The 22,670-nt window shown below is 42.9% G+C and overlaps 1 protein-coding gene across 3 annotated transcripts in view; it reads right to left on the bottom strand.

Annotated features, from left to right (window-relative positions):
* The window catches only part of PDE10A (phosphodiesterase 10A), a 410,304-nt gene that overhangs the window by 91,925 nt on the left and 295,709 nt on the right, over positions 1–22,670 (bottom strand). For all 3 annotated transcript variants that reach the window (XM_064158232.1, XM_064158231.1, XM_064158233.1), the window contains exon 2: positions 22,422–22,550. In XM_064158232.1, coding sequence (XP_064014302.1) covers positions 22,422–22,550 — 129 coding nt within the window. The remainder of the gene's footprint in view (positions 1–22,421; positions 22,551–22,670) is intronic.

Here is a 22,670-nt window from a genome sequence, read left to right as displayed (position 1 = left end):
TTCAAACAGAAGGCTGCCTGTACTGTCAGGCAGTTGGCTGTTCCACTGCAAGGACGTAGCTGACTGAAACATTCAACTGTAAGCAGGGGAGGTAAGTCACACCACCTCTGTAGCTGGGGATATGAGGATGACTTTCTTTAGAATTTACCAGGGAACCACAGAGAGAACAGATTACACCAGCAGTTTGAGACAGAAATCTCCGCTCACAGTCTACCCAACAGACAGATATCAAGAAGTGAGGAAAAAAAATGTAGAAACACTCAAAAGGAAACTACAAATGGAGATATACAAACTTAGAGTGAATGATGTGTTTGTGCAAGACAAAAATCACTTTCATGTGCTTTTTTATTTAACTAACAAAATCCAACACAGATGGCAAATTAATTGAAATACTAATAAGAACTCAGGAAATATATAAAGAAATCAGCTGGGAAGCTAATAAACTGTATCTAACGCAGCAGTAAGAGAGAGTGGAAGTACCATTTCTGTAGCTGAAATGAAAGGAACCAGAGTCAACCGTACCACTTCAGCATGGCTGAAGTTGCCACCTGCTGGGATAAGGAGCTGCGTCTATCTCCCAAATTGTCAATCTAAGAGAACTACTAATGATCACACACTGAGAGCAGGCAACCAAGCAAGAAATCTATTCCTTTGCTATGAAAAGGGTAATTCATAATCTAAGCCCCTTCTTCTTGTGCCTTTGAAACAGTAACAACTGGGAAATCTCGTATTTTCTGCGCTGCACCACTGATCTTTGCAACTTCTTGCATCAGGCCTGCCCTACAGTTCTGTCAACACCAGCAAGTTTCATACATAAGTAAATGGCACACAACTACCTGGAAAAGGAATTCTGAAAAACAACCCTGTGATGCAACTGCTTAGAATAATAGTGCCAACCAGGTTGGAGGAGTCCTCCAAGGTCATCCAGTCCAGTGCTATCCAATCAACTAGACCACAGCACTAAGTGCCTCACTCAGGCTTTTCTTAAACACCTCCAGACAGGGCCACTCCACCACCTCCCTGGGCAGCCTATTTCAATGCTAATCACTCTGTGAAGAACTTCATCCCAACATCCAGTCTATACCTCCCCCACCACAACTTCACACTGTGTTCCCTTTTCTTCATATTCTGCATCTCTTTACTTAAGCAACACAAAAGCTGCACTGGTTAATCCATTTGGGTGTGACATCCAAATAGGCATACCTACGGTGTCATCTGATTTTCACAAGCAATTAATGGCCAGCAACACTAATTCATTCAGGAGCTGCTAGCCTGGAGAAGAGGAGGCTCAGGGGTGACCTCATTACTCTCTACAACTACCTGAAGGGAGGCTGTAGCCAGGTGGGGTTGGTCTCTTCTGCCAGGCAACCAGCAACAGAACAAAGGGACACAGTCTCAAGCTATGCTGGGGGAGGTCATCAGACTGTTCGTTTTGATGCCTAACTTCAGAACTGAGGTTAAGTTATAAAATAGTACACCAAAGAGAACAGCCTAATAACTACATAATAAGTTCATAGTTCAACAAATATAACTAAACAATAACCATAGCTAAAGCAAACAAGGCTAAAAGTGGAAAGAACAACCATAGACAAGAGCACCAAAACAGTTTCAAAAGGAGGAGGTGCAGAGAGAGATGGTCAGAGGTGTCATGATGAGTAAGAAACTTGGATAAAGATGTCAAATGCAAGAAAAGACTAGATAGGGCACTTAGTGCCATGGTCTAACTGACTGGACAGGCCTGGGTGATAGTTTGGACTAGATGATCTTGGAAGTCTCTTCCAACCAGGCTGATTCTATAACTCCAAGTGTGATATATTTATCATCTTTCTAGGATTTGTGTACTGTCTGCCATAGTAAAACCCAAGTTCAACTGAAAAAATCCATGTTGTTTATTACTGATCAAAAACAAAAGAAAAATCATACATGTAACTCACTAAGTAAGATAAGTGAAGAACCACATCCTTTTGTTTGCATTATTATTATTCACTGCCACTGTTAAAAGAAAAGAACTGGGAACTTAAGCTTTAAAAATACAGCTGTCAAGAGAAGAAATGTAGTTGCTTCAATGTGTTTTGCCATCTTCCATCAAGTGAGCAGATGGCATTATTAAAATTCTAGTAGAATTAAGTATTTGTAAGCTCATTAGACAAGACTAACTATCTCAAAAAGACAGTAATATTGCAAATAAAGCTGCAGGATCCAAAATAGCACAGAAGTACAACTCATGCTTATAAACCCGCATTTATGAGTTGGTATATAAAACCAGTAATGACAAATGAAACAAAAAAGCACTGAAGAAATGCAGGGAAACTGTGCAAAACAATAATTTATTTCCCGGGGTTATTTTCAAGGTACTCCACGTAGTCTGAGGCTCAGTTCTATAGAAAGTGTTTCAAAGTAGTGTTGTTCTAGGCCTGATAGGCCCAAAATAGGCTTATACATGTCCTGCCTTGCCTAGGCATGCTTTTCTGCTGCACCTGAGAGGCAGGCGTGGGAAAAGAACACAACGGAACCTGGAGCCACTGAGTCTAAGGACTCTGGCCTGCCCAGGGTCCTGTGGTAAACAAGGCACACACACTTAGCTTGTGCCTGCCTAGTGCAAGGCCTGCGCTTGTCCCAGATTTGGGAAAAGTGAGCCTGTGGCTTTGCCTAATATGGTAAGGTTTGGCTAACTGCCATCCTGATTGGCCGTTCTGTGTCCAAAGGGCAATTACTGTCGGCCCACATGGATGAAAGGAGATATGCAGGTAAACAACCTGCTTTCTGCCGTGCTCGGCCATTGCCTGCTGCAATTGCCTACTGCCTTAGTGTTCACCTGTACACTCCACTGTTGCGAGCTTGCCAGCAGCAGACCATGGATGCCTGCGTGATCGGCCCATGTGGTCAGTGTGACATCATGCTGAGACTGGCACATCGCACGACATCCTGCCACTACACCTGCTTTAAGTCCTGCTCAGAAGTCCTAGACATACACAGATCATCCAGAGGAGGCAGGAAACCAGGCTGGAGATTGTCTGCCTTCTTTCCCTAGAAGCCTGGGAAGAATCAAGTCTCAGTGTTCAACAAGACAGGAGTCCCCTGAAAGCATTTGGGCACCGTCTGGACTGTGGCTAACCCCACGAGTCAGATAATAATTTGTGAGTAAATACTTAAAAACCTCTTTTTAATTCTCCATTGCCTTCTTCCATAAGCAGAAAGAGCTCCTTCCCTCCATCTATTGGGCAAGCTGTATATTGACTGTGGGAATCTTCTCTTCCAGATCAATTCATGTTTACCTATTTTTCTGGTTATTACTAGATCTAGATATTATCCATAGAATGTTTCCATGAATGTGTAAGAACCAAAATGTTATTAAAATAAGTGGTCAGGTGTGGCAAGAGTTCAGAATATCAAAATTTATAAGCAATATTAATTTTGGAAAACAAATAATCTCACTTTGATTAATTTCCCCTTCACTAGAGGTAGACGTGTATGAGGCAGCTGACAAGGAAAAGAGTCCGTTGGCTTTGCTACATTTACTTTTTCTTAAAACCCCTATGTAAAATTCATACTATGATATCTAATAAGTAACAATTAAATTACTCCAGGAATAATCCCCACAGAAAATTTGGCATTATTCTCTATGGCAATATTCCCAGAAAATAAATATGAGGTCAGCCAAATGTGTCGAGCACATGTGTTAGTGATTTCAAATACTCTGCCAGAATGGATTGATACCTGAGATCTGCCTTTCTCTTCATCATCTTGAATTATTAGTCTGCACAGAATTCACTTTGGAATCACATGATTTGTGCTCTGCTTGTTTTATCTTCTCACAGAATCTCAGAATGTTTGGGGCTGGAAGGGATATTTTGGAAGACCATCCAGTCCAACCTCCCTGCCAGAGCAGGGTCACTCATACCAGATCACACAGGAATGCATCCAGGACATTTTCGAATACCTCCAGAAAAGGAGACACAATCGCCCTGGACAGCCTGTTCCAGTGTTCTGTCACCCCCACAGTGTTTACATGGAACTTTCTACGCCTCAGTTTTCACCCATTGTCCCCTGTCCTGTCACTGGGCATCACTGCAAAGAGCCTGGCTCCATCCCCTTGCCACTCAACCCTTTAAGTATTTATAAACATTAATCAAGTCACCCCTCAGTTTCCCTCAAGCTAAAGAGTCCCAGCTCCCTCAGTCTCTCCTTGTAAGAGATGTTCCATTCCCTTAATCATTTCTGTGGCTCTACAATGGACTCTCTCAAGCAGTTCCCTGTCCCTCTTAAACTAAGTGGCCCAGAACTGGACACAATATGCCCCTCACCAGGGCAGAGTAGCGGGGCAGGAGAACCGCTCAACCTACTAACCACAGCCCTTCTAATACACCTCAAAATGGTATTGACCTTCCTGGTAACAAGACCACATTGCTGGTCATGGTCAACCTTCCATCCATTAGGATTCCTTCACTGCTCTCCAACAACTCAGTCCTCAACTGACACTGGTCCATAGGGTTGTTCTTTTCCAGATGCAAGACTCTACACTTGCCCTTGTTGAGTTTCATTATATTTCTCCCTGTCCAACTCTCCAGAATAAGTCTCTCTGAGTGGCAGCACAGGCTTCTGGTGTATGAGCCACTCCACTCAGTCTTGTGTCATCAGCAAACCTGCTGACAGTGCTCTCTGTTCCCTCACCCAGGTTGTTGATAAGCATATTGTAAGTTGTAGCACAAGAGGTTCCACCTCAACACAAGGGGGAACTGCTTTACTGTAAGGGTCACAGAGCACTGGAACAAGCCCCCCAGGGAGGTTGTGGGATCTCCTTATCTGGAGACTTTCAAGGCCTGTCTGGATGTGTTCCTCTGTGATCTGTGCTAGATTGTGTGGTCCTGCTCTGGCAGGGAGGTTGGACTCAATCTCCTTGGGTCACTTCCAATCCCTAACATCCTGTGATCTTGTGATATTGAATAGCACTGGTCCTGGCACTGACCCTTGGAGGGCTTCAGTAGATACAGGACTTCAACTAGACTAGATCCCATTAAACACAACTCTCTGACTTCTTCCCTTCTACCAGTTCGCATTCACTTCACTACCTGATCATCCAGACCACACTGCTTCAGTTAAGCTGCAAGGATGCTGTGGGAGACAGTGTCAAATGCTTTACTGAAATCAAGATAAACCAGATCCACATCTCTACCATCATCTGTCCACCTGGTTATGTCCTCAAAAATGGCTATCAGGTTGGTCAAACATGACTTCCCCTTGTTAAAGTGATGTTGACTGTTCTTAATGACTCTCTTGTCCTTGATATGCCTAAGGACAGCACCAAGGATAAGTTGCTCCATCAGCTTTCCAGGGATGGAGGTGCGACCAACAGGTCTATAGTCACCTAGATCCTTCTTCTTTGGATCGTTTTTGGAGATTGGAGTGACATTTGCCTTCCTCCAGTCCCCAGGCACCTCTCTCGTCCACCATGACTTACCAAAGATGGTGGAGAATGGTCTGGCAATGACCTCCACCAGCTCCCTCAGCACCTGTGGGCGCATGCCATCAGGACCCATGGATTTATGGATGTCCAGAATACTTAATCCGGTCCTCATCAACTCAGTCCTCATTATTCAAGGAAAATTACTCCTTTGCCATGTCTTCCTCTGAGGTGACTCAGAGGCCTATGGCTCCTGAGAACAGTCTCCAGCGGTATAGGTGGAGACAAAGAAGGCCTTTAATAACTCCACTTTCATTGTATTCTCAGTCAACAAGGCATGCACCTCATTCAGCACTTGGCCTACATTGCCTCTAGTGTTAGTTTTTCCTGCAATATATTTGAAGAAACCCTTTCTGTTCTCCTTCATCCCGCAACATCAATGTCCCCACTTTGCCAAGTGGTGTCTGTTAATATCCCAATTTACTTGAAAAAGATGTGAATTCCTTCAAAATATGACAAAATGGATTAATTATAAAAAGAAATAGCTAACACACTGAAAATTCATCTTTCACTCCAAACTAATACATATCGGTTCCTGTATGTGCCAGCCATTTAGGCACTTCTCCCTGCAATTTTCATTAGCACAACTTGTGTTACGGTTTAACTTCTTGAAGCATCCTGTCTACTTTAAGCATAGTTTATCCAGTCTAATGTGCCATCCTTGGAAAGTCCTTGCGTTGACACCTACATGGAAAATGATTCAAAGAGGGAAGTATATCAATCATAGAATCAGCCAGGTTGGAAGAGACCTCCAAGATCATCCAGTCCAACCTAGCACCCAGCCCCGTCCAGTCAACCAGACCATGGCACTAAGTGCCTCAGACAGGCTTTTCTTGAACACCTTCAGGGATAGTGACTCCACCACCTCCCTGGGAAGTCCATTCCAATGGAAAAATCACTCTCTCTGTCAAGAATTTCCTACTAACATCCAGCCCAGACCTCCCCTGGTACAACTTGAGACTGTGTCCCCTTCTTCTGTTGTGGTTGCCTAGCAGAAGAGACCAACCCCACCTGGCTACAACATCCCTTCAGGTAGTTATAGACAGCAATGAGGTCAGCCCTGAGCCTCATCTTCTCCAGGCTGAATAACCCCAGCTCCCTCAGCCTCTCCTCACAGGGCTGTTCTCCAGGCCCTTCACCAGCTTTGTTGCCCTCCTCTGGACACGTTCCAGTATCTTAACATCTCTCTTGAATTGAGAGGCCCAGAACTGGACACAGGACTCAAGGTGTGGCCTGTCCAGTGTTGAGTGCAGGATGTACAGTATGTACTAAAAACATGCATGGAATAGTAAGCTGTTTAGATTTTCTTCTCCTCAATAGGTAAAAGCAGAGTCAGAACTCAAAAACAAACACAAGGAACCTGGTGAGGGGCCTGGAACACAGCCCTGTGAAGAGTGGCTGAGTAAGCTGGGGATGTTTAGCCTGGAGAAGAGGAGGCTCAGGGGTGACCTCACTGCTGTCTACAACTACTTGAAGGGAGGCTGTAGCCAGGTAGGGGTCAGTCACTTCTCCCAGGCAACCAGCAACAGAACAATTCAAAACAATGGGTCACTTAAAAATGCTAAACTTCCACAAGCATTACACAGTAAATCTCAAACCACTGCCCAGCAGGTCCCCAGGAACAAACATCTCTTTACAGATATACAAAGACTTGATGCATTGCAAGAAGATATTTCTGAGCATTCACAATGAACCTACTTGAAATTAGTTGTAGAGTTGTATAGTCTGCTGTCACTTCCCCACCCCAATTATTAAAACCTAATGCCACTGTTGCGCCCGTAAATCCTTCAAAAATCACACGTTCTGCTTCTCACATGATTGTATTCTTCCCTATTAATTTCCTAGCCCTTTTCCTCATCAACACAATCATCTCACTTTCACTCCTTGTACTTATTTAAATGACAAATTAAATTAACCTGTACCTATTTGGGGTGAGGACCAAGCAGTCAGTAAAAAAAGCTCCCTTCTCTTAGCTGAAAAATCAAACAAGGATACAAAACATTTCAGCTTTACATTAAAAAGAAAAAAAAGAAGAAGAAACAAATTATTCTATTGATTTCAGTTGGATAAAGATAAGTCTTGTTTTGTGCAAGCCAAAGAAATCATCACTTATTGGTATCTTATTGAGAGAGAGATTTGCCATTGGAATGGGCTGCCCAGGGAGGTGGTGGAGTAGCAATCCCTGGAGGTGTTCAAAGAAAGACTGGATGAGGCAATTAGTGCCATGGTCTGGTTGACTGGATAGGGCTGGGTGCTAGGTTGGACTGGAAGATCTTGGAGGTCTCTTCCACCCTGGGTGATTTTGTGATTATACCTCTGCAGAATGCAGGTTGGAAGAAAGAATAAAACAATTTAGCTCATGTCCTGGGTCAGGGTGGATTCCTCCCCCAGTAGAATAAACTCACTACAATATAGGGTTTTTTTTGAAAGTCTGGGAAAAATGAAATTGTATTTCTTCTAGTTTAAATATAACAGTATAAGGAGAAATAGACTACTAAAGACAATAACCTTAAGGAAGATGGGGAAGGGCTCAAGCAGCAGCCAAACAGCAAAAGCAGCAGCAGCCAAAACAGTGGCAGGGGAAGACAGCAGCGGGTGCAGCTGAAGCTGCAAGAGGAAGGTCCAAGCTGTGCTTCTAGACATAAAGCTCTTGATGCTCCAGTGAAATGATATTAATAACTTATCCGTTGTTGCCATTATATGGCCTATCCCTAGAATGGTCACCTCTTCCCTCTGAACTTCTAAGTTTCTCTGTTCTGAATAGTTTTATGTCTGAGCTCAAATGGCCACAGCTCAATACTGCACTAAGCAACAAGAGGCTTGATAAGGTGCTGTTTCCAAAGGGTTTGAAAGATGCCTTAGTCTTACAACTGAAAAGACTTCTTGCAGCTTATCTAAAAAGATCCAGAAACAAGTTATAATGACAAAAAAATAAAAAACCACAAAACCCCAACAACAACAAAACCCAAACCAACAAAAAACCCACAAGATCAAAAAAACAACTTCTTTTTCAGCCCAAAGGTGTGAAGTCAGCTTGACTCAATCTGACAGGATGGTATATAAATCCCAAAGAGGCAGCAGAAGTGGAATGATAGAGAAGGGCCCTACTTGGTTAAGCTAAACATTCTCCTACTCAAGTTCATTGTCTATGACAATGACTAGTAAGAGCTCATTATGGAAAAGTATGAAGAAACTACAGCATATGAAAATGAGAGCACAGACTATAGATGCACAGCATGCATTTACTCTGCTGTGTCCTCAGAGCAACCAGATGCTTCTGAATTTTGTCAGCTCAAAGCTACATAACGATCATAGTATGCAACAGCTCTTGATGAATTATTTCTTCCTTGGAATCCACCTGAACAGTTTTAGAACCCATTTACATTTTTTAACATCTGAAGTACCTTATGCTAATGAGTTCACAATTCCAGCATGGGCTGTGTGAAAAGGGATGCCCTGTTGTTTCAAAGCTATAGCAGATTCGTTTTGCATGGCGCACATCAGTTCCTCTGTCATGAAAAAAGTAAATCTGGCAATGTTTCACTAAACACTCCTAAATCTACACCACAGCTCTGATCTTTTCAGAATCAAGGATCTTCCTCCGTTTAGCAGCAGAACCACAAAAATCCTACTGTAAAGACAAGTAAAGCAGGCTTTATAAAGAGACAATAGTGTTATCAGTAGCACAGGTCTTTTCAGATCTTGCTAACCTCCACTCACCATAAGAACACCCCTACAAAAGAGCAGAAGATCTGTGAGCACTAGATAAGCACCCTCAAATGTCATGTATTTAAGTAGAGTAAACATAAATATCTTCACAGAGTTTATAAAAAGCACCCTCAAATGTCACGTATTTAGCACAGTAAACATAAATGTCTTCATAGAGTTTATAAAGAACAGAAATTCAACATCACTGTTGAGAAGATTATTCTCTAAGCAACTCATTCTTTTCTATCTTTTTGATCCTGATGCTTAAAGAAGTCCTTTCAAATAAAATATATACCTTTTATTGACTCAACACCAGTTGACACCAGTTTTTTAACCCTATTATAATTTCCCCCAAAACTACCTTACACTTGAGCTTTAGGTGTTCCATGCGTGAAAAAATACCCATTCCTTGCAGACACAGACATTACAATCTACAATCTTCTCAGGTCCTATAACTGGCACTCCAATTGTTTAAATTATTAAAATAACTGAACACAATCAAACTCAGTGTGCTTAGCATATGAAAACACTAACAAAGTTCCTCCAATCCTCACATGCTACTAGTCAAAGAGTTCATTGTCACCCTCAGCTGTATTCATAGAACTGCTGGTCTCTCTCAAGTTAGGTCAAAAGATATACGTGTCCAGGGGTACCCCAAATTCCTCTCTTCTCCCTCTCACTCCGTGGGTTTGAATGGGATAATAAAGTCAGGAAAACCTGCTTCCCTTCACACCCCTGCCCTGCAGGCTTGAAGGGGGGAAGCAAAAGGTGCCTTTCTGCACATGGGTTGACCTGTGTGGAAGCCTGCATTGGAATCAGGCTGGCGGTTGGCTGGGTTTTCACCCCCAGTATAAATGGTAAATGCACACTTTGTCAAGAAACAGGATGAACAGAGCAAGGGTTTCCATCCTGAGAGTCCCGCCTTGAGAGTCCCCTGCCACTGCGAAGGACAGGTTTCTGCTGTGACTGGACCATGCCTGCTTTTGGATGGCTCCTACCTTTCAATGCAGCTCTTGGTTTTATCTCGTCCCTGCTTTGGATGGTTCTCCCTACTTCTGCACCCTTTAGTGCAAACCAGCAGGCTTGGCAAGCCCTGGGGTCCTTTGAGAGAGAGAGCCAGTGGCATCTGCACCACCCTCTTGCAGATCCTATCAGTAGCCAACTTCCTGGCTGCCTCCCAGGCTGGGGAACCCTAGCAGTTTTGGCTCTCCCCTGCCACTCTGCAGCCAACATCGTTCCACAACCATCCCACTTGAAGTGCTCGAGACATTTCCGAGTTTGGCAGCTCACCAACTCACCTAAGGGCTTCTGCATCGTGGATCTCTATTATTGGATATTGCCTGAAATGTCAGAAGGCTGCTCCTGCAGAGGGATCCATTGCTGAATGCCCATCTCACCTCCATGAGTAAGCTTTTCCCTTAAACTTCTGCTCAGCCTGATTGATAGTGGGGCAAAGTTGTGTTTACAGATTAGCCTTGTCCATTTCCTGACTTCCTAAATATCTAAATTTATCTATAATGTCCTTTTTTGGAATGTATTCTCCATCAAACTGAATCTGTTAATAAACTTAATTTTGTATATAGTTTGGGGGAGGGGTGACAGGAAAATAAAATAATTCTATTTTTATAATGCCTGACTTGGCCACATTAATTCCCTGCCCCCACGACACTATGTTAAAAAAATACTTCCTTTCTTGCTTGTTTTTTGAACTTTTAGAAATACAGATTATGGAACTCTAGACTTCTGGTGGTTTGCTCTCCTATGTATCCTGTAAGGTGATATAATCTGTACACAGCATGTGAAAAATCAAATTAATCACAAATTTCCACAATGACTTAATGATGTTTCCTGTTTGCTTGTATTTGGCTGATTTATCTATCTGTTGCTAAGCTCTAATGGGTGATTTTCCCCAGCATCTCTCTTTGAGTGCATTAGCTAATTCAGGCTACACCTAAAGTAACAGAGGAAATAGGGTTGGAGACTGGACTTGAACATCACTGCTACCTGATTAACTGCACCCACAGCATGGCTTGGGCTTTGCAATTTGCACTTTCCCAAAACAACATTTGGGCTCAGATGAGAGGATCAGCACCAGTCCAGGACCATTCCACAAGGTAATCTGAATGTAACATTCTTGAGAGAGAGGAAAAAAAAAGAAGTATCTTAGCCCTGTAGATATGATTTTTGCCATGCAACATGGCCTCAGAGGCAAGGATCACTCAAAAATATTTAGCCTGGTAATTTATTCTTCTGTTGCACAGTTTTAAGAAACCCTTTTGAGCCCCTACACATCTGCTTTTAAATTTCTCATCCTAATATGAATCCATTTTTCCATAGAGCTTATGAAAATAAAAAGCCCTCTCAGGACTACTGATGACTTCCGTAGTGAAAATTGTCTAGGCATTCCTTTAGTACCAGGTTTTAGCAATTTCACAATCTCCAGCAGGATTTCTTTTCTATAATACCTCTACCTTTGAATATCATTGCAGATCACTTGTCTCACAGCTTTCTGGTTGTTTGCTTTGGGTTCTTTGTTATATGAAACTTAAGTACAGTTTTACCAAGTAATTTCTATCGTTAAATACCTTGAAATCTATATTACATCTTGAAAGTATTTGAGTAATATTTGTGACATACTTCTTCCCTCAACAAAAGACTATGGTAGCTTATTTATGTGCTATACACATAGAATCACAGAATCACCCAGATTGGAAGAGACCTCCAAGATCAGCCAGTCCAATCTAGCACCCAGCCCTGGCCAATCAACCAGACCATGGCACTAAGTGTCTCATCAAGGCTTTTCTTGAACATCTCCAGGGATGGCAACTCCAACCACCTTCCTGGGCCCATTCCAATGCCAGCTTGTTGTGGCAGACGGTGTCAAAGGCTTTGCTGAAGTCCAGGTAGACTATATCCACAGCCTGCCCCACATTCACCAGGTGGATAACCAGATCATAAGTCTCCCTCTTAAACAAGGATCATCACTTGAAGCAATAAATTAGGGGATGTACAACAGTATGCTTTAGGTTTTCCAGTTCATCCAGCACAGGGAAGTGTAATCTAACACACATTCATAAAACACATCCAAAAAAATCCAGTTTATTGTATTTTGCTCTGAAATTTAATTCCCAGGATTTATTTCTATGCATAGCATGATGAACTCAGTTTTGGACAAAGCTACTTCTTCAATGCATTTGACCTACCAGTGACCATGAGGAAAAAAATAAAGTGAGCATTTATGACTCATCATGAAAAAAAAGCACACTCTGAATCAGCTGCATTAAATGTGATGAACAGCACAGGACAACTAGTCTAAAACTCTATCATAGATATTTTGAAGGATAAAGAAATCAAATTACCATCAGCAGCAGCTAAATCGCTACAGGGTGACACACTGAAAACCAATGTCTTCATTAAGCCCATGCTATGAATATACTGATGGCTATGCTTTACTTCTCTGTCCTTACAATCTGAATTCAAAGACATCACCACTTTCAGAATTAAACATTCTGCTGAAAAATCTTCATTAATAGCCAATATGAGGTTAAGACAAGTACCATTATTCACTTCTATCCACAGAAACATAAAATCATCCATTTACAGAGTACGGCATTATCATAGAGCCAACCAGGTTGGAAGACAACTCCAAGATCATCCAGTCCAGCCTAGCATTCAGCCGCAAACAATCAACCAGACCATGGCACTAAGTGCCCCAGCCAGGCTTTGCTTGAACACCTCCAGGGACGGTGCCTCCACCACCTCCCTGGGCAGCCCATTCCAATGTCAATCACTCTCTCTGACAACAACTTCCTCCTAACATCCAGCCTGAACCTGCCCTGGCACAACTTGAGACTGTGTCCCCTTGTTCTCTTGCTGCTTGCCTGGGAGAAGAGACCAACCCCCACCTGGCTACAGCCTCCCTTAGTTGTAGACAGCCATGAGGTCACCCCTGAGCCTCCTTTTAAGTGTGGAAATGCAGAGTCCTCCAAAAACTAACAAAACAAGCATAGGCTTGATATGTTCTCTCTTCAATCCTGGCAACAAGCTGACATATATTTAGTATACACTTACTCTTCCTGTTTACCTTTTCACGTATTCTGTCTCTGCTTATGGAAATGCATGTCAGCCATTCATTCCTACGCTTAACAAGCTTCATCAAAGTGCAAATAACACTCCTCTACACAGCACCATTTAAAACTAGAAATTAATTACCTATTTAAAAGACTAACTAAATGAATTCCTGTTTATTACAGACATGTGTACTTCACCATTAGCAGGCTTGCTCCCTAAGTAAAGACAGACAGGATCACAGGATATTAGGGATTGGAAGGGACCCAAAGAGATCATTGAGTCCAACCCCCCTGCCAGAGCAGGACCACACAATCTAGCACAGATCACACAGGAACACATCCAGACAGGCCTTGAGAGTCTTCAGAGAAAGAGACTCTACAGCCTCTCTGGGCAGCCTGTGCCAGTGCCCTCTGACCCTTACAGTAAAGAAGTTCCTCCTTGTGTTGAGGTGGAACCTCCTGTGCTGCAACTTACAGTCATTGCTGGATGAGGCACTTAGTGCCAAGATCAAGTTGATTGGACTAGGATGGATGATCTTGGAGGTCTCTTTCAATCTGGTTGATTCTATGCCTACTGTGAGCCCTCTGTTAATCTTAAAGCCATCCAGCGCACCAGATCTGACTGCCACATTCACTCGATTCTAGGCCACATAGCAGGGTGAAATGGTGACAAGGAGAATGGCTGAGGCAGAAAAAGGACAGAACTAGATCTTACTTTGAATGCTGAACCTACACATAGTTTCCTGATATGCTCCACAAGAATGAGATACACCATGAGAAAAATCATGCATTTGAATGACTACCGAAGAACTACATTTTATAGTGCAGTCAGCTAGAGAGCTTACAGTAGCTACGAAAAAGTAGCAATGAATACACTCTGATTCTTTGTGTAAGGCCAAATAAAAATGAAAAAGTACTTGGAATGTTTACACATGTCCTTTAACTGAAACAACCAGATGCACTCATTTATTCATTTGCATCATATTAGCAACAGCATATCTATCACACTGGCAGAAAATTAATGGATGCAGGAAGGTACAACAGGAAAAAAAAAATCAAAGAGTTCATAAAAGAATATATGCAAAATTACCTAAAAAGACATTTCATATTTCTGTTCAAAATCTTGTGTAAGGCAGTATCAGAATATGCTAAAGAGAATCATAGAAGCAACCAGGTTGGAAGAGACCTCCGAGATCACCCAGTCCAACCTAGGACCCAGCCCTGTCCAATTAACCAGACCATGGCACTAAGTGCCTCAGCCAGTCATTTCTTGAACACCCCCAGGGATGGCAACTCCACCACCTCCCTGGGCAGCCCATTCCAATGCCAATCACTCTCTCTGGCAACAACTTCCTCCTAACATCCTGCCTAGACCTCTCCAGGCATAACTTGAGACTGTGTCCCCTCATATCTGTAAATATTTTGCTCACATTACATAATCTGTTCTCTTCTTGCTTGAAGGTACTGCAGCTTATAGCACAATATTACATTATGAAGGCCACAAAGAAAAATGTTAGCTTTAGGATGGCAATACCTTACCCTAAGACAATCAATCTGATTGTTTTTCACAGCCCAGGAAAAATTAGGTGATGCCTTCTTAATGACTATACATCCTGAACAAACATTACAGCATCATCAGATTAACTTCAGTATCAAATTCAGAATTTCTTTTTTTTTTTTTTCCTTTAAACAAGTCAAGTAAGACATTTCGGTTTCTTACAGAAGCAGTAAGTTGACTACACTTAACAGACATTAACTTCTGACTTTGTAAAACTCGGTGTCATATTGTGTACTGACTGTACTATTCAAACACTTTTCCCATTTAAAATGGTTTTTGTTTGGTTTGTTTTTTAATTATTGTTTCACTTAAGGATGATCATAGAATGGTCTGGGTTGGAAGGGATCTCCAAAGGTCATGTAGTACAATGCCCTCTGCAGTAAGCAGCGGCATCCTCAACTCGATCAGGGTGCCCAGAGCCCCACTGAGCCTTACTTTGAATATCTCAACTATCTTCCAAGGTAACAGCTTTTATATGGTAGCGAAGCACCTTAAGTTCCCACTATATATCATTTTTCACAGAATGGTCTAGGTTGGAAGGGGCCTCAAGGATTATCCAGCTCCAATCCCCCACCATAGGCAGGGACATCCCCCACTAGAGCAGAACGCTCAAGGCCTCATCCAACCTAGCCCTGAACACCTCCAGGGAGGGAGCAGCCACAGCCTCCCTGGGCAACCTGTGCCAGTGTCTCACCACCCTCACTGTAGAGAACTTCCTCCTAACATCTAGTCTCAATCTTCCCTGAGCCAGTTTAACCCCATTACCCCTCATCCTGTCATTACAAGGCCTTGTAAATCTTCTATCAAGATGTACCTTTAAAGAATCCTGAAAGCAAGATCATATATCTTACTGGTTGTGCTAGTTTGAAGCAAGCTGGAATGTTTTGGTAGAAGAACTAGATAAGAGGCAGTGAAATGAAAAACAATTGATGTCAACTTCTCTCACAGTCTCGCTGAGAACTCTGGGAAGAAGAAAGTCTTATTCTCCATTTTGTTTCTCACTCTTGCTTTTGCCTTAGACCTGGTCACATCTCATTAACCCTGCTCCTACTAACCTTGCTCCCTAACCTCTTGGCTGCACCTCTCTTCTTCCTGAGGACTGGGGTAAGGTTGAGAGGGACGGGGGGAGGTGTTGGGGTGGTTTGAGAGCCCCTCCTGGGGACTCAGGTTTCTGGGAGGGGAGTTGTGCTTTTGTATTGTTTATCCTTTGTATATTTCTGTATATAATTGTATATAACTGTATATATTGTAAATAGCTGCTTGTAAATTCTGCTAGCTGTAAATAAATTGCTTCATCTATATTCCCAGGGTCCGTCTGAGTTAGCTGGGGCAAATTCAAAAGTGTGGGGGGGCGGGGTAACCCCCAAACCATCACACTGGTATAACTTATACCAGCACCTCAAGTAAGGAAGCCAGTTCTGCTGCAGAACGTTCCAAGTCACTCCAGCTGTAGAGCTCCACTGAAGAGACACTGGAAGGCTGCTGTATGAGGCAGCTGGGTTTAGTTTGTTCATCTGGTACTAAACAATTAATTCTATTTTCTGTAAGACACTTTAATGGCAATTTCAGTACAGCAAGTGCTGCCTGCGTGTACACAGCAGCTTCCTGCAGTGCAAGCCTGCATGCTGTTCCACACCAGTGCTGGGAGTGCATGGCACCCTCACTGCAAAATTCAGCCTTTCAAACAATTAACACCAGACCAAAAAATGGATAATAAACCCTGGTTCTAGCACTGGTCTGCTACTAGAAGTGTCAGAGTGGTGCTGGGTCAGACTGGAGCTGAGGAAGTTCTTCACTGTGAGGGTGGTGGAATAGGCTGCCCAGGAAGGCTGTGGCTGCCTCCTGCCTGGGGGTGTTGAAGGTCAGGCTGGATGAGGCCTTGAGCAGCTGAGTCTAGCTGAGAGGTGTCCCTGCCCATGGTGGGGAGGTTGGAGAAGATCTTTTTGATTGAGGCCTTGAGTAACCTGTTCTAGTGGGAGGTATACCTGCCTATGGCAGGGGTTTGGAACTAGATGAGGTCCCTTCCAACCTAAACCATCCCATGATTCTGTGTGAGATTAGCTATAGGAGTCAAGGCACTTTTTACTGTGTCTATGTGAAGATGTTTTTCTGATCTATAAAATTCGTAAAGACATCCCACGAGGCCATAGAGCTTGAAGTACAGATCACAGCTCAGGTTACAAGCAGAAGGCTTAATCTGAAAACAAATTTCCCCCATAGGTAATACGTAAAGAGCTTTGAAGAAGAGTTAAAGTTAGCTCAGAAATATCGAATCAGTTTGTTCAATTATGACAACCTCTTGTTTAAAATTTCGCTTGCAAAAACCAATCAAAAATATTTGGCATGAGAAGTAGTCCAATCTGTGCTCCAATTTCATTCAGAGTCCTGGCTGACTTGGCCATGATCTGGATATAACAGAAATAAAACTCCCGCATGAGTCTATGACAAATAGAGCTGCTTAGAAGGGCAGGTATGATATACCCCAGGTATATCATTACCAACCTGCCATGAGTGGCTTACAACCTAACATTTACTGTGATAGCTATGAAATTCCTGTGACTCGCTGATACCATAACCCATGACATTTTGTCACATAGTTATACCTTAAATACTGCACTCTTAACTGATACACAGAATCAGTCAGGATTGGAAAGGAACACAAGGATCATCTATTTCCAACCCCCCTGCCATGCCCAGGGACACCCTACCCTAGAGCAGGCTGCCCACAGCCTCAGCCAGCCTGGCCTCAAACACCTCCAGCCATGGGGCCTCACCCCCCTCCCTGGGCAACCCAGTCCAGCCTCTCACCTCTCTCATGATGAACAACTTCCTCCTCACCTCCAGTCTGCATCTCCCCACCTCCAGCTTTGCTCCATTCCTTCCAGTCCTATCACTCCCTGAGAGCCTAAAAAGTCCCTCCCCAGCTTTTTTGTAGCCCCCTTCAGATACTGGAAGGCCACAAGAAGGTCACCTGGGAGCCTCCTCTGCTCCAGCCTGCACAGCCCCAACTCTTGCAGTCTGTCCTCACAGCAGAGCTGCTGCAGCCTCTGAGCATCCTCCTGGCCCTGCTCTGGACACGCTCCAGCATCTCCACAGCCCTCTTTGCAATAGGGACTCCAGAACTGGATGCAGTACTCCAGGTGGGGTCTCAGCAGAGTGCAGTGGAGGGAGAGAATCACCTCCCTCCACCTGCTGGCCACACTTCCCCTGATGCAGCCCTGGATCTGGTTGGCTTTCTGGTCAGCAAATGCACACTGCTGGCTCATGTTTAACTCATCCAGCAGCACCTCCAAGTCCCTCTCCTCAGGGCTGGTCTCCAGTCAGTCACTGCCCAGCCTGGATTTGTGCTTGGGATTGCCTCGACTCAGCTGCAGGACCTTGCACTTGGTCCTGTTAAACCTCATGAGGTTAGCTTGGGCCCACCTCTCCAGCTTGTCCAGGATTGCCTCCCTTTTTTTTAGTAGTTTGAGTTCCAAGAAATCAAAACTCACCTCAAATAGCTAATTTAGCGAATCTCATCCACAGATAAAATTTACTTCCTTTAAATCCAAATCAGACACTTCAGTTCACATTCACGATAATGAAATTCAGACAAATTACCCTGGCTGCAGGCCCATTGACTCCTGGCTGAAGAGCACACACAGTTGGATGTGTGTAAATCAGGCAGAACACAATTTCTGCTTCAGATTAATGGCTGCTCCCTATCACCAACTTTTGCAGACACTAAGCCATAGATCATAGAATCAACTTGGTTGGAAGAGACCTCCAAGATCATCCAGTCCAACCTGGCACCCAGCCTGAAACAATCAACCAGACCATGGCACTAAGTGCCTCAGACAGGCTTTGCTTCAACACCTCCAGGGATGGCAACTCCACCACCTCCCTGGACCGCCCATTCCAATGCCAATCACTCTCTCTGGCAACAACTTCCTCCTAACATCCAGCCTAGACCTTCCCAGGCATAACTTGAGACTGTGTCCTCTTGTTCTGTTGCTGGTTGCCTGGCAGAAGAGACCAACCCCACCTGGCTACAGCCTCCCTTCAGGTAGTTGTAGACAGCAATGAGGTCAGCCCTGAGCCTCCTCTTCTCCAGGCAAAACAACCCCAGCTCCTTCAGGCTCTCCTCACAGGGCTGTGTTCCAGGCCCCTCACCAGCTTCGTCATCCTTCTCTGGATACATTCTAGTATCTCAACATCTCTCTTGAATTGAGGAGCCCAGAACTCTCAAAAACACATTTCACCTAGCAACTTTCTAATAAAATTAAAATTCATTTTTTGTCTGTATGTATTACATTATGTGATGTGAACATCTGAACAGGAGACTATCTCTCTTGCTTCTGTGTGAAAATTATACCTCTCTTGATGTAAAATGCCTTGGGCTACATATTCACTTCTAATCACTACAGATCCACACTGACACCAAAAAAAAAACCAAATCAGTTTCATCTTCTCACATCTCACTGTAACCATTAGGCAGTAGAATTTGTGCATACAGAACATGCATTGAGTAGATCATCTAGTAAGCTTCTTTCCTAAACAATGTTGCATTCTGGCAAATGAAGATGCTTTGTTATCAGACACATTTTATATAGCTGTAGCCTCTATCTTTCTAGAAGAAAATCACAGGTGAGGCCAGTCAGTATCTGTTTCATTTTACAAACAAAATGCAATCAAGTTATTATCTTTTATTTGATATGTGCAGTTTTAAATCTGGTTCTGTTTATTTTCATCTGAAAATCCAACACCAGGAAAGTAATGTTTGCATAGCTGCCTTTAATGCAGTAAATATTGTGAGCACACTTTCTCCTGTATAAAACTCTGGCTGGACAGGAGGGTCCAGAGAGTGGTAGTCAGTGGAGTTAAATCCAGATGGCAGCCAGTTACTAGTGGTGCTCCTCAGGGATCTGTGTTGGGACCACTTCTTTTTAACATCTTTATTGGTGACCTTGATTCAGGCATAGAGAGTGTCAGCAGTAAGTTTGCAGATGACATCAAATTAGGTGGCAGTGTTGATTTGAATGGGGGTAGAGAAAAGGATGTTGAGGAGAATCATGTCAAAGGTTTTACAGAAATCCCTAACAGACAACACTGGTAGCTCTTCTTTTGTCCACTAACAAAATCACTCCTAGATGAAGCCACTCCATCTAGGAGTGACCAGGCCACTTGGTTGGTCAGGGAGGACCTGCCCTTGGTGAAGCCATGCTGGTTGTCTCAAATCATACCCCTGTCCTCCATGTGCATTAGCTTCCAGAAGCATCTGTTCCATGACCTTCCCGGGTACACAGACAGGTTGGTAACTCCCAGGGTCCTTCTTTACAATGGTTTTAAAAATGAATGCAATGTTTCCCTTTTTGCAGTCACCATGGGCTTCAGTTGACTGCCACTGAAAATGGCTTGGCAACTCCATCAGCCAACTCACTTGGGACTCCAGGATGTATCTCATCAGGTTCCATAGACTTATGTATGTTCACTTTCCTCAAGTGGTCACAAAGTTGTGGAGTAGAATGATAGAGTCAGTCAGAGCTTTTGTTACTTTGGTTTTGTAGTTGGCTTAAAAATTTGTCTAAGGAGTACCACAAAAATCTGTTTTCAAGTAGCCTCCCCCCCAAAAAAGGGAAACTTCGAGCAATTGGTACTGAATTACACTTGGCAATACAAGATTCTTGAAGTAGAAATGTTATCCAAAGCATTCATTCAGTTTTTAGCATCAAGATCCTTAAACTATTTCAAACAAGCAGTGATTTCTTACAGTGTTTTCAAGCATCTTAGAGAAAAATCATCATTTTCAGAGGAAGACAGCTCTTTAACACAAGTAGCATTTGTTTCTCAGAATACCAAATCCTTTTTGTTATTCTGTCTATAAAAAAAAGTATTGTTGTGATTTACTCCCTTGATTCATTGCATCATTTTTCTGACTGTACTTGTGAATCATAATTTTAGCTACCCTGAAATCCCGCAGCTTTGAAACCACAAAGAAAGTAGTACATAAGGTGGTCTATTGCTACACACTTTCACTTTTTCGTTGTGTTTATACCAAGAAAAATCTACTACCAGCTTAGTATCAGATACACAGTCATCACCATCCAAAATGTGGCCCCAACACAGGCTTTTATGTCCCATTCCAATCATTTTGTTCTCCTATAATTCTGCAGAAAGCACTCAGTTATGTTCTAGGAAGTAGCAATACGCACATAGAGTAAAATCTGCATGTATTTCCTCATCTTCTGGGTAACCCCTTTCATGTTTTATCAGTTACATTCCAGATCAGTCTTTGTACACAATCTCAACAAATATAAGACCATCACCAAATGTCAGATAATTGATAGTGCAGGCCAACTCATAAGGAACAGTTTTCTGGGTGTAGTGATTGTGGAATTTATACTCAATGCAACTGTCTTGGTAGGGCATAAATCCTGCCAGGCAGGTTTAACCCTTGCTGTCCTCCTCTTGTTGCAGGTCTGGGAGTGAGTCAGATGAGCAAACAATAAGGGTTTGACCCCAGCAAAGCCTTGAGGGCTAGGGGCTTAGCACCACGTGTCAGGTGCCTTGTGCTGCCCTCACCATGCCTGTATGGTCAAAAGAGGCAGGAAGCTTTGAATTCATTGGCCAGAACAATGGTGCTAGTGCCTATTGGCCAGCTTGATTTTCAAACTGAAGTATATAAAGGGGAATGATTTAGAAACCCCCCTTTCTATATTCAGCCCTTCTACACCAGCCTCTGTCTGCTCGGAGACTTCCTGCCTCTCCTCATTTGAGACTCATTAAAGGCAGCCACGTGTATGCAGCTCCCACCCGCCAGCTTAGCAGCACCTCTCACCTCTGCCTGGAATATTTGTATTCTACCCTGGGATCATCACCACGAGTTTGAAAGTGTCTTCGATACAGGAGACTTACTCAGGGACCAACAGCATTGTGAGTACATCTGCTGGAGTCAATGCCAAGATTCCACAAGCCTAGTTAGAATTTTTCCTGGTTTTGCATTACTGTTTTCCAAGTTCTGATTGTTTAAACTGTTTAATTATGTGCAATTGCTTCCTGTTGACCCAAAATCCAAAGAATCTCAGGAATTCCCACGATTTTTAATATTAATAATAAAAAATAATATTCATACAGAATTCATCATAATTCATAACGATTATTCACTTCCGATACAGCAACCCAACTGAAATACCTCAAAAGTTCCACATTCTGCTTTATGATCTCTGTGTCAATGTTTGTGACTAAAATTGACCTAATATGTGCTGCAAGCAGGAACTTTTCAGATGATATATCCAGTATTTTACTGAGACTTAGATCCTGCATGTCAAGAACACCAAATTACGTTCTCAAAACATACAGTAGTGTAATAGATATTACAGGTTGGTGGAATAGTATTTTCAACTCAGAATGGGTAAACAGAACCTGCAAAACTAATGTCCAAAGGTCCAAAACAGAAATGACCGAAGGCTGAAGATATTAGAAGAAAAAAAAAAACTGATAACCATTTTTGCCTCAAAAAAGGGTGCAACTTAGACATAAAATTATAACCATCAAGTTTTACCAAAACTAGGATTCCTTTTTAAATCTGAGAGCATGAACTGAGCTGTGTAAAGCTAAATGTTAATCATAAATGAAAAGGACTCACCTTCCTGTCTGTTATTTTTCCTTTTTAACCATTTTTCCACTGTTTCCGCACTTACGCTTTCTGACACAAATTCATCCAGTACCTGGGGGTGAAGAGAAAGATAGGCCTTCACTTTTTCATCTGTTAAACCTGAAAGAGAGAATATTGATTACATTCATGTCAGGAATTTCATACCAATAAACAATACCTCAATGCCAATAACAATATTCTTTTGAATTCATAGAATCAACCAGGTTGGAAGAGACTGCC

This window comes from Pogoniulus pusillus, chromosome 18 (assembly GCF_015220805.1).
Source record: "Pogoniulus pusillus isolate bPogPus1 chromosome 18, bPogPus1.pri, whole genome shotgun sequence".
Taxonomy (NCBI): Eukaryota; Metazoa; Chordata; class Aves; order Piciformes; family Lybiidae; genus Pogoniulus; species Pogoniulus pusillus.
Note: the sequence above shows the minus strand (reverse complement) of the source record. Positions and strands in the feature narration are given on the sequence as shown.